General features: G+C 35.5%; 1 protein-coding gene across 1 annotated transcript; it reads right to left on the bottom strand.

Moving 5' to 3' along the window:
* Positions 1-457: 457 nt before the first annotated feature.
* LOC140833001 (actin-related protein 2/3 complex subunit 2B) lies at positions 458-11,702 on the bottom strand. Its single transcript, XM_073197358.1, has 10 exons — positions 11,594-11,702; positions 7,273-7,339; positions 6,648-6,843; positions 2,287-2,453; positions 1,896-1,973; positions 1,665-1,797; positions 1,468-1,559; positions 1,340-1,396; positions 1,166-1,223; positions 458-1,093 (listed from the first exon to the last, which is right to left on the bottom strand). Exons 1-10 carry the CDS (start codon positions 11,659-11,661, stop codon positions 906-908), a joined length of 1,104 nt encoding a protein of 367 aa, XP_073053459.1. The 5' UTR covers positions 11,662-11,702; the 3' UTR covers positions 458-905.
* Between the last annotated feature and the right edge of the window lie 5,716 nt (positions 11,703-17,418).

The raw sequence follows: 17,418 nt of genomic DNA, 5'->3' as shown, positions 1-17,418 counted from the left end.
TACTTTTGGTTTTTCTCAACAATCTACTAAATTTACAAGTTGAAAACTTTTTAATTTAGGAATAAAAATTTAAATGATTTAACGGAGAATAAATATATTAAATTGGAATTGATAAAAAAAAAAAAAAATAGGATTCATGGTAAATTGATGGTATTAATTGAAAAGTAATTCACACAAAATTTATGGGATTAATTGTAATCGTAATACCATAACCGATATTTGTAGTTCTTACTGAAATATTTTAAAATATTTTGTTATAAAAAAAATGTATCTGGAAAAATAAAAATGTCTCTTGCATAACATAATCATTGTAATGGTGGATGTTACCTCGGAGATATATGTTCACTTGTGGTTTTGTGGTCAGTATATACTTTTTTTATATATCTTTTGAATTGTTATGTTCTGAATTTGCAAAACATGCATCTGCATTGTTAATCACTGCATTTTTTCATGAAAGTTAAGCATTAGAAGTGTTTGGATTTAATATGTAGGAATGCAAACGATGATCCACTACAAGAAACGGTGCTGCTAGAGACGGTTTAAATGTGAAGTATTGGCATAGGTTGGGTTGGATGTTATTACCACCAGGGTTCATCCGAAGGCGCAGAGGGCAGGGATCGAACTTTCTGTATACGTATCTACATGTACCTGTCAACCGCCACTATCGAAGCATTTTAGCCATAATAGTTTACTTCAAACATAGATTACATTTATGTAATGAAGATCCCTAGTCAACTTAAGACACCTACTGAAATTGTTTTCCAAACATGGGTATGGATATATAAATGCACTTAAAATGCAGTTCTTTTATGTATATGCTACGTTATCCAGTACCAATATTAGCACACTGCATGTTGGAGCTGATTTGAAATCAATCTCCTTGAGATTAATTTGAAACAGCATCACTAGTCCAATCTTGTGTATCTTGTCATCCCAGAAAATTTGGGTATTGTCAGCCATGGTCTCCGAAAATGGTTGAAGCCACGGATTTTGATTCTGAAACCAATTCTCCTGAACTTGTTGCTGAAGTTGTGTTTTCTTTCTAGGATGCTATGTTTTGATAAACTTGTCCATTTTCTCATGCATCTATATCCTGCACAAGAAATTTTAGCTTCATCTCGAGTTAGAGAGAAAAATGCAGTGATTTCTTAGTGAACCGCCTTACTTTTGGACTTTTTCTTAGCAATCTGCTGATCTTCTTTGATTCTCATGTCCTGCAAGCGCTGCAACGCACAAATGATGCACAGTTCATGGATGATTCTTACAAAAGATATGCCCCAAGTAACAGAATCAAGAGTTGTTTTACATCTGTAGAGCTAGTGTATGTTGTTACCGGTACCTGAACCAAGCTTTCGAGACGCGTTCTCATCCTTCTCTGTATGAAGCTTCGTGTACTCTGTTTGAGACTTTGAATTAGCACTAGAACTTGAGCAAGATTTGTACATTATATCTCATGAAATAATGTACCTTCACATGATAGTTCACAAATGCATGGAAGTTCAGTAATTTCCATACTGTCTTGTCCAGTTTCTTTCCTTTGATGTGCCGAGAAGTAATTTCTTCGAATATCATGCAGTAGGAATGGGGTGAATTGTGAGCCACAACAAAATTTATGAGTTTCAATGTTACTTGAATATAGTCTTGTGAGTGTGTCCTGATCATACCAAAAGAAACAAATCCACCACTGGTGCTGAGGTCTTCAATAGGCTCTCCTCTCAACTCTGGAGGTGGGATAGGGGACCAAAAGCAAAGAGGAGCCTTAGTACACACTCCTGAGTTTCCCGCATCCATAAGTTCCTGGTGGACAGATTTTGCCTCCTTCAGAAACTCGTATGTACAAACGCTGTTATAATGTAAAATGATGGCAGCTCTTTCCTTGGTACGGCTTGAGTTACCTGAAAGAAGGATACCGCAATGATCGCATCTGTTTCTTCCTTGAAGTGCATTGGGAGTATTGTGGTGATCTTTTCTAGCTGTCAAGGCGTTGTTCTGCTATGAGTGAGGTGAATAAACTCATTTTGTGAGGTAACACGCCGTGTGGAACCTAAATACCAGAGCAGCAAATAAAAGTTTTCTTGGAAAACATTACAATGATGTGAAATTTTTTTCCTGCGGCCTCTTCTGTTGTATATATGTTGTGATAAGCATGGAAAACATCGAGTGTGTCCTTTTTCCAAAATCACTGAACGTGTGTTATGATAGATCGTTTTATCTAGGTTTCCTTTAACTTTGAGGAATGACACTGATATGTTTTCTTGCTGTGATCACCAGGTCATGAAATATTACCCCTTTGATGATAAAAAAAGGCTCTCTCGGATGATAGACGAGTTTTATTGGTTGATACATCCCTCGCGGTCCTTCGTGCAAATCAGCATTCCTTAATATTTCCTCAAGTTGAGAGCTCAGGATCACTGCTCGGACTGAAGAAATCTCCGTTATCATCCTCACTGAGGCTGAAAAGAGGACATTCTAGCAGACGTTAACAAGCATCGCCTTGACTGAAAAATACCAATAACTTTGACTTGTAATTTTATACAGAATAATATATATGCCATGTAGTAGCCCGAATTCCAAATTGGGTAATTAACGGATTATTGGTGATTAAGAAGGTTTAAGGTGTAATTTTGACCGAGTCATGATCGGACGGACCGAAGATGGTTCGGTAGCAACGAAGAGTTCGGAAGGTCCGAAGTGAGTTCGGTGGATCCGAACATGAGGTGTCAAGAGCAGCTGGACACGTGCATGTTCGGACGGTCCGAAGTGTATGATCGGAGGATCCGATCATGAGCTGTCAAGAGCCGATGGACACGTAAGAGTTCGGACGTTCCGAAGAGGGTTCGGACGATCCGAACATGGCCTATAAATAGTGGTCGGATTTCCTCATTTTGACTCGCCAATTCAGAGAATTCCATAGCATTTCAGTCGTTTCTGACAGGTTCTAGTCTTGTTCCGAGATTTGGGCACTAGCGGGGAGCTGCTGGTCTTGTAGCAGAGCTGTGCTCTAGTTGGGAGCTAGCGGCATCAGCGGGCTAGCGACGGACGAAGGTTTGGAATTTTATCAGTATTTATCTCAGGATTATCTAGTTAAGTCTGGTAGATAAGTTTAGTGATGGTTTTCACTTGATGAATAGGCTTGGATTAGACCTGTTGTCTGGTTGTTCCAGTGAATTAGGATTGCTGTGATAGAGGTACGAAAGTACTATCCGAGATATCCTGGTTGAGTATACATTCTTATATGTGTTGCATGATTATGTGGTGCATTGATATATGTCATATGATGCATGCTATTATGTCACGTTTATTACTGCACGTTGCATTTCATGTTGAGCCGTATTCTCCTTTGAGATAGCCTTTACTGTTGAGCTGTATCTCTTTCGAGATAAGCTATATCTTGGGGCCGCTCAGCCCTGTCTTGTGGATGCATGGACACCGAGAGTACACAGTGGCCGACGGGTCGGGAGGGCTTCGGTGGTCCGGGACATTTTAGGTCCACGTCTGTCTTGTAGTGGATGCAGTGACCCAGAGGTTGGACCGCGCGGCACTATCCACTTGGCGCCTCTAGACTGAGCATTGTTGAGATCCTTTTGTGACTCCTGTTTCTTGACTACCCCGGTATCATGATCATAGCATGTGCATTTCATATAGGTCTGTATACTCATACTTTTGTACTGGGCGTTCTTATCGCTCACGTCCTCGGTTTTGTTTATTCTTGGACACCCCATTCCCACGGGGCAGGCCTCAGGTTGGACAGCTCAGGAGGAGCAGGAGGAGGACGTTGAGTAGCTGGTTGGTTTAGTTTATCGGTATTGTTTTGATTCGATATGGTTGTATTGGATATTTTATTTTGAGTTATTCTAGACTTCGATTGGGTTGTATAACCATTATTTTGTTGGTATTTTCCGCTGTTATCTCTGATTATTGTTAATTAGGTTAATTGCATGCTTAGTTCTTGCCTAGTAGGTGATTCTGGAACGGGTCACTACATTTATGGTATCAGAGCATGCATACGATTTTGGGATATAGATTTCTGTTTTGGGATTTCCGTTGACCAATTTACTAGTTTCCCCATTCTATGTTGTAGCAATGGCTGACCACTTTGGTGACGGGAGTAGTCAGGGGAGTGTAGGTCGATGGGGTGACCAGGACGATCATAGACGTCATCGTGAGCATCGTCATCGTCGGGATGGTCCTAGGCGTTTCGATATGCATCGTTTCATGCAGATGGGGCCTAAGCCTTTAGTTGGCGGTGAGACTCCCGATGATGCGGAAGATTGGATAGAGCGCATGGAGAGTTGTTTCCGTGCATTCCAGTGCACCGAGGAGCAGAAGATAGAGACTCTTAGTTTTCTCCTCGAGGGCCGTGCTCGCAAGTGGTGGCGATCGACTTCTGCGCCGATAGTTCAGTCGCAGGGTAGAGCGACTTGGGTCGATTTCCGTGCAGCGTTCATGCAGCTGTACTTTCCTCCAGCCCTTCGCCAGGCCAAGACGATTGAGCTCCTGAACCTTAAGCAGGGGAGTATGTCTGTTGATGAGTATCAGCAGAAATTCTTCGAGTTGTTACCCTTCGCTCCTCATATCAGTGGCAGTTCTGAAGCCAAGTATGATCATTTCCTCCAGGGCCTTAATCAGGAGATCTTTGATCGAGTCACTGTCTGTGATAATCCTACTTCGTACGATGGGTTGGTGAACCGGTGTCGTCAAGCAGAGATCAGTCTCCAGCGTGGTAGGGCTATTCTTTCTTCTAGACCTCCGAGTGTTTTGAGCCCTCGACCTCAGTCTTTCAAGAAATCTGGTTCTTCTTCTTCTGGATCTGGATCAAGGTCTAGCGGTGTTGTTCGCTTTGGTGAGAAGAAGGATGCTTGTGTGCATTGTGGGAAGAACCATCCATCGGAGCAATGCCGAGTAGCCGCAGGAGCTTGTTATCAGTGCGGAGAGATGGGGCATATTAAGAAGAATTGTCCTCAGTTGCGAGGTGGAGCAGGATCTGGTTCTGGATCCCAGACGACTGTTCAGCAGAGAAGGCAGGGTCAGGCAGTGGGTAGTTCGAATCTTCGACCTCGTGCCCAAGGTCAGGTTTTTGCGCTGAACCAGGATCAGCCTGGGATGTAATTGTTATACAGTTGTAATAAAGAATATTTGCAGTGTATTACAATGGTGTTTTATTCTCTTGCCTAGATTTCGAGGACGAAATCTTTTTAAGGGGGGGAGAATGTAGTAGCCCGAATTCCAAATTGGGTAATTAACGGATTATTGGTGATTAAGAAGGTTTAAGGTGTAATTTTGACCGAGTCATGATCGGACGGACCGAAGATGGTTCGGTAGCAACGAAGAGTTCGGAAGGTCCGAAGTGAGTTCGGTGGATCCGAACATGAGGTGTCAAGAGCAGCTGGACACGTGCATGTTCGGACGGTCCGAAGTGTATGATCGGAGGATCCGATCATGAGCTGTCAAGAGCCGATGGACACGTAAGAGTTCGGACGTTCCGAAGAGGGTTCGGACGATCCGAACATGGCCTATAAATAGTGGTCGGATTTCCTCATTTTGACTCGCCAATTCAGAGAATTCCATAGCATTTCAGTCGTTTCTGACAGGTTCTAGTCTTGTTCCGAGATTTGGGCACTAGCGGGGAGCTGCTGGTCTTGTAGCAGAGCTGTGCTCTAGTTGGGAGCTAGCGGCATCAGCGGGCTAGCGACGGACGAAGGTTTGGAATTTTATCAGTATTTATCTCAGGATTATCTAGTTAAGTCTGGTAGATAAGTTTAGTGATGGTTTTCACTTGATGAATAGGCTTGGATTAGACCTGTTGTCTGGTTGTTCCAGTGAATTAGGATTGCTGTGATAGAGGTACGAAAGTACTATCCGAGATATCCTGGTTGAGTATACATTCTTATATGTGTTGCATGATTATGTGGTGCATTGATATATGTCATATGATGCATGCTATTATGTCACGTTTATTACTGCACGTTGCATTTCATGTTGAGCCGTATTCTCCTTTGAGATAGCCTTTACTGTTGAGCTGTATCTCTTTCGAGATAAGCTATATCTTGGGGCCGCTCAGCCCTGTCTTGTGGACGCATGGACACCGAGAGTACACAGTGGCCGACGGGTCGGGAGGGCTTCGGTGGTCCGGGACATTTTAGGTCCACGTCTGTCTTGTAGTGGATGCAGTGACCCAGAGGTTGGACCGCGCGGCACTATCCACTTGGCGCCTCTAGACTGAGCATTGTTGAGATCCTTTTGTGACTCCTGTTTCTTGACTACCCCGGTATCATGATCATAGCATGTGCATTTCATATAGGTCTGTATACTCATACTTTTGTACTGGGCGTTCTTATCGCTCACGTCCTCGGTTTTGTTTATTCTTGGACACCCCATTCCCACGGGGCAGGCCTCAGGTTGGACAGCTCAGGAGGAGCAGGAGGAGGACGTTGAGTAGCTGGTTGGTTTAGTTTATCGGTATTGTTTTGATTCGATATGGTTGTATTGGATATTTTATTTTGAGTTATTCTAGACTTCGATTGGGTTGTATAACCATTATTTTGTTGGTATTTTCCGCTGTTATCTCTGATTATTGTTAATTAGGTTAATTGCATGCTTAGTTCTTGCCTAGTAGGTGATTCTGGAACGGGTCACTACATGCCAACCTTTACTCTTTAGGATTTTACCAAAGTTTAGCTTCAGAGTTAGTTGATACCCTTCTCTTTGAGGTTCAATGATCTCTATCACATTAGGACAAATTCCCTTAACCATTTCTAGCGTGTGTTTTGGAAGCTCCGGTGAGAGTTGCAGAACCGGCGTTGAAATCGATAAATACATATAAAAGGGATCCAATGCTGCGCTCTGTTACACAATAGATACATAGATAGTCAGCTTTCAGTCACACTGAAAATTTTCCAAAAAGGTGCGTAAAATATCATATATATCTATGTTGGCTAGTTCTTGACTTACAAACAAGTGTTTGATGCTTCTAAAGAATAGAATACATGTTGTATAGATATCCGTAGACGCCAGATAAGTGATAAGAACATGCTTTGTGCAACTCAAATCTTTAAAATCGCCCACATGTCACCTTTTGTTCATGACTTGTGACATAAAAATAAATAAATCTTCAAAATTGTTCCTGATTATGACACTCACTGAATTTCAATAATGGGATTTTTGTGTCTTTCCTGCCTACTTATCCTGTGTGAGATTATGAGGAAATTCTGGAGTTCACCGATCATAATCCCACGACTTATAAATTCCAAACATAGTTAAGTTGTAATTTACCTGAATATGGTAGCGGACATCCCCGAATTCATGCATTTGATGATCTATCTCCAGTGGCCTTTCTGATCTTTATCACACCAGAAATGCAAGTGACAGCAATATTTATGATCACATCAAACATATTTGTTAAATGATGATCCTCTGATAAGTAATAATCATACATAAATCCATGTTTTCGAAAGTTTTAAGCTCGAAAAATTATGATAACCTTGTACACTTCTGATTTGTACAATCAATTTGTGATACATGGAGCAATGGTAAATAGTGAGATTAGTTCATTTCTGATATGTTCACTTTTTTGTTTAGAGTAAACAGATTCTTCCTAGGCAACTCATACATGCACAGGAAAAAGACATCTGCACCATCCAAGGTAATCTGACCATGTTGAATTGGGAGGTGAAAATAAAGTATTTTTGTTGGAAAAAAACTAGTCGTTATAGACGTCTTTCACTCAACTATCAGTATAAATTCGGTGCATATATTTTGATGGCTTGTTTTACGCTACATCGAGATTGTTGTGAATTTTTGTACAGGACGTTCATGTGATCATCAGATTTTGATTGGGAAGCTGATGTAGGACATGAAACTCGTTGGGCTTCTTGTGTGCTATCAAATTCAAGGCTGGTTGTGCTAACAATTGCTACTCTACTTGGAGAGCACATTTTCTTGTCTGCCAAACAGAAAAAGCTTTGTTTTCCCTCACTGCATATTTCTGTACATGAGATGTTGCTGCTTTTTTATCATATTTCACTTAGGTGTGATTGGACTCTCGATAGTTCGGACCACAGAATATTGACTACACGATAGTCTCGGAGCATTTGATTCTTGTTTGTCCCTCTTACTCAGCTCAGTCTATGCTCCTGATGCATTTTATTGTTTTGAATTGAGACGTTCGCGCGAACATCTCAATTCAAAGCTACTCTCGACATAGCATAGACTGAGCCGAATAAGAGGGACAAGCAAGAATCAAAAGCTCTGTATAATTCTACTCTCGGTATAACATAGATCGAACCCTCTCACTCTATGAGATATCTACTTCATTATTAGCATAGAAAAATGCATTGACTACACATAAGATTATGGTGTCTCATTTTGATTATGGAAATTATTATTAGTTATGTATCAGTTTAGAACATAAGTTTATCTCATGGGTTGTACTTTAGACTCAGATGATTATTGTCCCTTATTTTTTAGGTCGTTTGTACTCCAAAACTTAGTTGATTGAAAATGTATTATCCTTTTTCAAAAAAAAAAAAAAACTAATTCCAAGTAGTGTAGATGATATATATTAATCATTTATTATTTTTTTTATATTTACATCTATTTTTGTTGTAAAAGTAATATCAAGGGTTTAACTATGACAAAAAGAATTGATGAGTAAATTAACAAATTTCATTCTTTATATATGTCTTACTATAATTCTGGTAATTTATATTGTCAAAATTAGATATTAGTCTGGTAGCTTTCAATTTTTAAAATTTTATGCAAGTGTAATGCTAGTGTCAAATCAGCACCACGTAAGAAAAAGACCAAAATAAAAATTATGAGCTAAGATTGAAATTTAATAATTTAGAAGACCAGAATCACGAGGTAAATATACAATATTAAACTTATAATTTTCCCTAAAAAAACAAATATGTACTAATATGTGAAGGGGAAGTTTGAATAGGGATGTCAATGGGTCTGGGTCGCAATGGACCCACCCCATCTGGATGGGTTTGGGCATATTAAATGGGTCATGGGGAGGGTCTCGGGTCTAATTTTTCAGACCCATCTGGGTATGGGACGGGTCATGGGTCCTATAATACCCGCCTCATACCCACCCCGTATATGTAGATATAAATATTATAGGGTTTTAGTTTTATTAATTTTCATTTTTTATCAACCCATTTCAAGGTCAACCATAGACATATTTGATTCTTTAGGTTAATTGAATTTTTAATTGGGTTGGACTTTAGTTTATTATCCAAATAGGTAGATCAATTATAAATAAAACCCTACACCACCATAACTATTAACTATATGCTAATATCTCTTTTTTATGTAATTTTTTATGTCATAAAAATAATTTGTTTTTTATTATTAAGTGTGGTTGATGATATGAATTAGTTTTCTATTGTATTCTATTTAGAAATTTTTTTGTTTCATAATTCAGTCATGTGAGAAAAATATTATTGTTTTCATTTTAAAAAAATTCGGGTCTCACGGGTCTCACGGGTCTACCCGGACCCGTTTCGTATTCGGGGTGGGGTGAGTCCGAAGAATATTTAACCGGGGTGGGGTGGGTAATGGGTCTAAGTTTTCTTCATGGGGTGGGTTTTGGGTTTAGCCATACCCACCTCATACCCGCCCCATTGACATCCCTAAGTTTGAATGAGAATTATCAAATTTCTTTTTCAAACATATTTCAACTAGCTAGTTATAGGTTTAACCGGAAAAATCAAAGAACGTCGTTTAGGTAGTGTTTAAAAATGTTTTAAAAAGTAATTATGGAATTTTTCTTTACAAATGTTTAAAAATATGATTATGGAAAATCCCTTTATAAATTTTTTCAAATTTGAAAAAAAAAAAAATCATAATCATTTTTTAAAATATTTACAAAAACTAATTTAGTGTGTCGCAAGCTTTGTAACAAAATCATATTATTGTTTTCAAGACTAAGGTAGTGTTAGCAACAGTTTATTTTAAATATTTTTCACTTTTTACATACAATTTTCAAATATTTTATTGGCTGGAAGCTTGGAAATACTTAAAATAAGTTGCTACAAACGCTACCTACATACACCACAATATTTTGGAAAATAAATAAAGAAATAAAACCAAAAACATTTTTAAAAATAAATAAATAAATAAATAAATAAATAAATATACCAAATTCACTCACATATGCGACGTGTGAGCTTTCGCAGTTTGGAGAGGCCGGCAAAATGTAGGAGCTTTTGGAGTTTGGAGAGGCCATTTCATGGATAAATAATTAATTTTTTTGGGATTACATTTTATTCAAAAGCAATATTTTATGATTTTTTTAAAAAAAAAATTGTTATGTTTTGTTTTGTTTTATTTTAACAATAAAAGATAATTATATTATAGGTAAGGGGTATGGGGTGGGGGAGGAATTTTTTATGTGAACGTTACCGAACGGATCACGCCGGTTTCTTAGTGTGAGATAATAAAGTCAAATCAATCATGTAGCATATCGGATTGGATCGGATTGGATCGACTGGATTAGAAGTATCGACCCATCATAACCGAAACCAAATATAATCAGATTAATACACATATCAATATTTTACATAAATACATTATTTACGAAACAAAGTAATAAAAAAATTAAATATATTATTAGATCGAATTCAAGTATATCCGATTAGATATCCGTTTTCAAGCAATCCGAACCAATTCAACGACGCCGTCGTCGGATTGAACTATATTAAATCAGCTCAGATTAGGACTGGTTCCAGGATGTGAATTTAGAGATCCGAATATAGTACAGGAATTTGATCACATGTATATTTTAAAATATTGATAAAAATGAATTTTTCTAAGACAAATTTGTAGTTTAAATTGTTTTGATGAGAGCAATTTTAAAAAATAATAATAAAATTGATGATGATATATTTGTAAATACAATATTATGCATCACTTATAAAACTTGGTTTGGGGATTATAACGTAAATCATTAAAATTAAATCAAGACAAATTTACTAATACTGCGAAAATCAAATATTTACGCAAATTTTTTTTAAAGTAGATCTCCTATAAAACGGTTTCACATATTCATTTTTTCAGACGAGTTGATCGGTCTATATTTGGATTGAAAAATAATATTTTTTAATAAAATCGAGTCGGATAGGAGATCGGTCTCATGAAATTGAAATGTAACATTTTTTATTTATCATAATAAATTGTTTCTCAAGTTCATTTTGAAACTCCAAATGTAAACTTTAAAAACAATCTAGAACTGAATTACAAGTAAACAAAAAACCAAAATGAACTTGAGAAGGGGAAAAACTTAATATTTAACATAATTACATTGGAATCATATATTTTCTTATTTAAAGAAATTTTATCTCTTCTTTTATTCATAATTTTATCCCAATTTTAATAAATAAAATTAAAAACACAATGTTATGCACGAATAACATTAGAAGCGCAAAAAAAGTAATTTACTTTTTAATAATAATTTTAATCTCAATCTTTATCGATCAAACGACTCAAACAAAACATATTATTATTTATTTTTTACGGTTTCTCGTCCTTTCAAATAATTTTAATAACCAAAATCACCAAATCAAGAATGGATTGCCTCATACATACATACCTGTGAGCTTTGAGAAGAATTTCTTTCAGTGCTGGTGATGCCCTTTCAAAACATGCCATTTTGTTCATTTATTTTTAGTTTTTGTTGTTCTTTTAATATTATGTCTATTTAGAGGCTGAGATTTTGGTGGTTGAGCAATCTGTTTTGAGTAGAATTTAAGTTCTGTGCTGCTATCATTTCTAACACCATTTGAAGCAACAAACTAAGCCCACCCTCTTTGCCTCACTCTATTCATCTACTGACACACACACACACACACACAAATCGGGTGTAATAATTGTCTGTGCTGAGAGAGAAATCAACATATGATGTTTACGTCGCTGTGTTGTTCAAAATATTTGAGTTACAATGTTACAACGAGTTATGAATTTTAATCAAACGGCAAACGTTTGTTCTTATAATTGGTTTCAATGTTACATGTTCGTTTCTCATTGATTGTTTGCTGAGAATGCAATTATTCGGAGAGAAATTATTTAGGTGAAATAATTGTATCTACTAGGAGAGACGATCGACATTTGGAACTAGGATTGTTTGTAGAATGACAAGTGTTTGATCATTGAAAAACTAATTGATTTGTCCAAAAAATATAATACCGATTTTATACAATAACTCAAGCTAACTAATTATTTGCCCCTATAAAAAAATTTTAAATTTAAATCAATTAAAGAAAATTCTAGACCACCAATCTTTAGAGCCAATTTGGTTTGAGAAGTCAATGTATTAAAATCACTTTTTTTAAAATTAAAAAAAAAAAGCATTTTTAAAATAAAAACACTGTAAAAATGTACTTATTTAAAGTGTTTTTTAAAGTTACAGCTTCTGTATCCAAAACTTCTGTATCCGAACTCGGTCTTATTATCTGAAATATGATGTCGATCTATTTATGGCCAATGAACCATTTTTATGTTGTAAATTGATCTATATACAATATAGGTACTATTATATATATATTTATAAGTATAAAATAAAAAATGATTAATATGTATCTTCATATATAATGACCATAAATATTAGGGATGTTGGAATATTTTTTTGTTCGCAATCTTGATTTTGATGTTAACAAAATTTGTTGTTTTGTTTCTAACGAATTTACCTAAGTGTGCAGAAAACTGAAACTAATCAGGCTTTGAACTGATCAATTACCGAGCAAAAACTGAAGCTATCGAGACGCAAACTGAAAGTACCAACTGATTGCCCAAACAAAATCAATCCAACTGAAATATCAAAGATCAGTTCAGCTGATCAGTTCAGAACATTAGTTAGGGGTTAATGAGATCCTACCCATGTGGGCATTGCCTCCATGAGAGGATGGATGGCCAAGATCTTGCCAAACATACAATTTCAAAAAAAAAAAGTGGGTCCTACATATGCATGGACAAATCTTGGCCATCCATCCTATCATGGGGCAGTGCCCGCATAGGTAGGATGAAATAAACCTTAGTTAGGACCCGACTAGTTTGCAGAACAAGACATGCTTATCTAAGTGGAATCCAGCTGTGCGCATCAAGAAAAGCAAACGTCCGACCAAAGGACAAAAATGGACGTTGCAACAGAGGTTAAAGGCAATACGTTCCAGAATGGCTGTCCAAAAGTACAATACACAAATTTTGAGGAACATATTCAAATTCTAACTGACATATGTGATGAGTCTTGATGTATGGTCACATGACCTCTAAAAATACAATATCAAGAGCATCAACAAACAAGTGTGTGAAGAACAGAAAAGAGAGGAAAATAGGTCATGCATAATGCATATCAACTTATAAGAAGCAACCGGCTCAGATTTAAAGGAACACTTTAACATGTTATCAACTTAGATTAGAAGCACAATTCTCTCAGTATGTGAGAACACTTTCGTGTTATATTAATAGATTAGTTCTCACACTTACATACACCATCACTCACATATACACAGAGAATAGAGCATATTGAATAGTTGAGTGAGTCTTGCATAAAGACATTAAACTTATGTATGTCGTCTTTAACACATAAACATTAAACATGTGTTGGCTGGAAGGTGTTGTTTTCAGTCTATATTAGGAGTTCAGTTAGGTAGTAGCGCAACTCCTAAGCTGGGTGGGTTTGTACAAGGTGTTGTATAAATCAAAGTCTTCTAGTGAATCCTACCCGATGTGGTAGAAGGGATGACATAAGAGCAGTTGAAGTCTCCGAACATCCATAACATATCTTGTGTCTTTAATTATTTAACTATTGCTATGAAACTTATTTGATTAGTTGAGCTGAATTGACCGTAACTGAATTGATACAAGCTTGAACCGATCCCCTTTATTTCAGTTATTCAATTCACATAAGTTAAAAGTTTTAAAATGTTCAGTTTTCTTAACAAATGATTATTTCGAGTATTTTTCGCTTGGTGTAAAAACAAAACCCGGTTTAATCCATCGGTGTTTAAATTCTTAGAACACGAGCTATTGCAGCTCATTGAGAATATTTAAAGTATACATTTTTAAAATAAAAACACTTTAAAAATGTACTTATTTAAAGTGTTTTTTAACCTGAAACTGAAGCTATCGAGACGTAAACTGAAAGTAACAACTGATTGCCCAAACTGAACCAATCTAACTAAAATATCAAAGATCAGTTCAGCTGATCAGTTCAGAGCAACAGTTAGGAGCTGACTAGTTTGTAGAACAAGACATGCTTATCTAAGTGGAATCCAGCTGTGCGCATTAAGAAAAGCAAATGTCCGACCAAAGGACAATAATGGATGTTGCAACAGAGCTTAAAAGCAATACGTTTCAGAATGGCTGTCCAAAAGTACAAGACACAAATTTCGAAGAACAGATTCAAATTGCAACGGACATATTTGATGAGTCTTGATGTATGGTCACATGGCCTCTATAAATACAATATCAAAAGTATCAACAAACAAGTGTGTGAAGAAACAGAAAAGATAGGAAGATAGGTCATGCATAATACATATCAGCTCATAAGAAGCAACCAGCTCAGATTTGAGGGAACACTTTAACATGTTATCAGCTTAGATTATAAGCACAATTCTCTCAGTATGTGAGAACACTTTCGAGTTGTATTAATAGATCAGTTCTCACACATACACACACCATCACTCACATATACACAGAGAATCGAGCGTATTGAATAGCTGAGTGAGTCTTGCATAAAGACATTAAACTTATATATGTAGTCTTTAACACATAAACATTAAAAAAGTGTTGGCTGGAAGGTGTTGCCTTCAATCTAGACTAGGAGTTCAATTAGGCAGTAGCGCAACTCCTAAGATGGGTGCTTTGTACAAAGTGTTGTATAAATCAAAGTCTTCTAGTAGATCTTACCCGAGGTGGTAGAAGGGATGACATAGGAGCAGTTGAAGTCTCCGAACATTCATAAAAATATCTTGTGTCTTTAATTGTTAACTATTGCTATGAAACTGATTAGATTAGTTGAGCTGATATCAGTTCAGTTCTCACCATAACTGAACTGATACAAACTTAAACAGATCTCCTTTATTTCAGTTATTCAATTCACACAAGTTAAAAGTTTTAAAATGTTCAGTTTTCTTAACGAATGATTATTTCGAGTATTTTTCGCTTGGTGTAAAAACCAAACCCAATTTAATTAATCGGTGTTTACATTCTTAGAACACGAGCTATTGCATATAAATTTTTTGTTCGAATTCAAATGGCTTATTAATCAAATCTGCATCTATGTTTATAGAACTGAAAGAAACAAGAAACTGAAATTAGAGTGGTAACCCCAATTCCTATGTCAAATTGTTACCAAAAAAAAGGGAAAAACTCGATTTTAGAGGTTTATATAATTGAATTTACCCCCCAAAAAAAGTTAAAAGACCATGGCGAAACAAGTTGTTTTGTTCGTTGGCACGTTTCCATCCAAAAAGATATATTTTTTGTTCAAATCTGAGATCGTAAATAATTTTTTTTAAAAAAAATGATTACTTTATTTCACTTTAGAATAATCCCACAATGCCGAAAAGATTTAATGGACCACATTAAATTAAGACCAAAATACAAACAAACTTACGTATATGTTACGGAAAACGGAACTGGTGTATGTCAAAAAATATAAGAGTAGGTTTCTTGTGAGACAGTCTCACGAATCCTTATCTGTGAGGTATGTCAATCATACCGATATTCACAATAAAAAGTAATATTCTTAGGAAAAAAGTGACCCAAAGAAAATATTTATCTCACAAAATACGATTCATGAGATCGTCTCACATAAGTATTCGTCAAAATATAAATAATAATTGACATTTAAGCAATTGATGAGAGATTTGATTGATCATCAACATCCAAAGGATGCTTTTATATATTTTTATATTATTTTATTAAAATGACAAAAACTCGATACTTTATTCAACGAACGAGAAGGATATAATTACTTGTTCGACTCATATGAGTTACATATTGACATAATTATTGGATAAAAAGATCATTAAGAAATATTGATTATCTTACGAGGATGGGTAAGTAAGGTAAATTTTTCTAGTTGAGATTTTATGTTTTAAAAAAAATATTATTTGAGCTTTTGTTTTCCGTCTACTCTCAGTATGTGTCAACCATGAGTAAAATTATTATGTAATATTTTGAGTAACAAACTATATATCATCAATTAAAATTTGTCACGTGTATTGATTACGATAAGTTAAAAGAAGTTAAACGTTTTAAACTTTGAAGAAGCTTCTTCTATTTCCACTGTTAGATTAGGCAAAAACTTGTGTGAGACGGTCTCACGGATTGTATTTTATGAGACAAATATCTTATTTGGGTCATCTAAAAAAGTATTACTTTTTATGCTAAGAATATCACTTTTTATTGTGAAAATAGGTAGGGTTGACCCGTCTCACGGATCTTCACGGATAAAGATCTGTGAAACTATCTCACAAGAGGCCTACTCGTTAGATTATTGGGTCAAACACTTAGAAATGAGCAGAAATAATTTAATTTAAATTTGGACATTTGAGAATTAGTTTTCTTTTTTTTTTTTAATTTAGAAAAATAATTACATTGTAATAGATAGTTTTTAAAATTAATAATCTTTTTTATGTCATATCAAATTATAGTTCCAAGTTGAATCGATTTGATCGATTATTTTTAGTTTATCAAATTTGGTCAATAATTTCATATTTGACAGAACACACACATATATTATAAATTTAAATAATAAATATTTAAATTAAATTTTGAGTGTCCCTGTTGGGACAGAAGTGTAAATAAATCGAACCCGATGAATATTAGTAAAAATTTAAAGATCAATTTCGGCTCGATTTATGTATATTAGATTTCAAATTCTATTCGAATCTAAAAAATTATAATTTTGTTGGCTCAAGTTTATCTCAAAATATTTGAACTTCGTTAATGTTTAGAAATGAATGTTGGGAAGTTCAAAATACCCAAAAGACTATAAATATGTATATATATAATCATATTATATCAATAGATATTATAGCTCATGAATTCTAAAACAAAATAAATTTTACTCGAGTTTGGTTTTCTAACATTTTCGAGTTTGGCTCGAATTCAGTAAATTAGACTACGAATAAAATGTTTATAGAGTCAACTCGTGAATCGACTCTATCCATTTATATCCCTTGTCCGAGTCCACTTGAATTTTTCCAAATGAACAATAGACAATACTAGTTTTTCTTGGTAAAATAATACTACAGTTTAATGTACCTTATCCAATGGTATTTTTATATTACAAAAATTTGAACTATTTAAGATTATAAGGTTACATAAGGATGGACAGATTTTTCCAGCCTGCCCAAAGTTGGTAGATTAGTTATTTATATTTTTTTTTATTAGAATATCTTAGAGTGGGTC

Source organism: Primulina eburnea, chromosome 5 (genome assembly GCF_022965805.1).
Source record: "Primulina eburnea isolate SZY01 chromosome 5, ASM2296580v1, whole genome shotgun sequence".
In the NCBI taxonomy this organism is placed as follows: Eukaryota; Viridiplantae; Streptophyta; class Magnoliopsida; order Lamiales; family Gesneriaceae; genus Primulina; species Primulina eburnea.
The sequence above is the reverse complement of the archived record's forward strand: the minus strand, read 5'-3'. Positions and strand labels throughout refer to the sequence as shown.

Excerpts from the sequence above, each read along its gene's own strand:
- LOC140833001 (XM_073197358.1), bottom strand. The coding sequence starts at position 11,661 with ATGAACAAAATGGCATGTTTTGAAAGGGCATCACCAGCACTGAAAGAA. Across the intron at positions 6,844-7,272 it reads ATGTCCGCTACCATATTCAG|AGCGCAGCATTGGATCCCTT; the intron begins GTAAATTACAAC and ends ATTGTGTAACAG. Across the intron at positions 1,560-1,664 it reads TGGTGGATTTGTTTCTTTTG|AAATTACTTCTCGGCACATC; the intron begins GTATGATCAGGA and ends TGATATTCGAAG.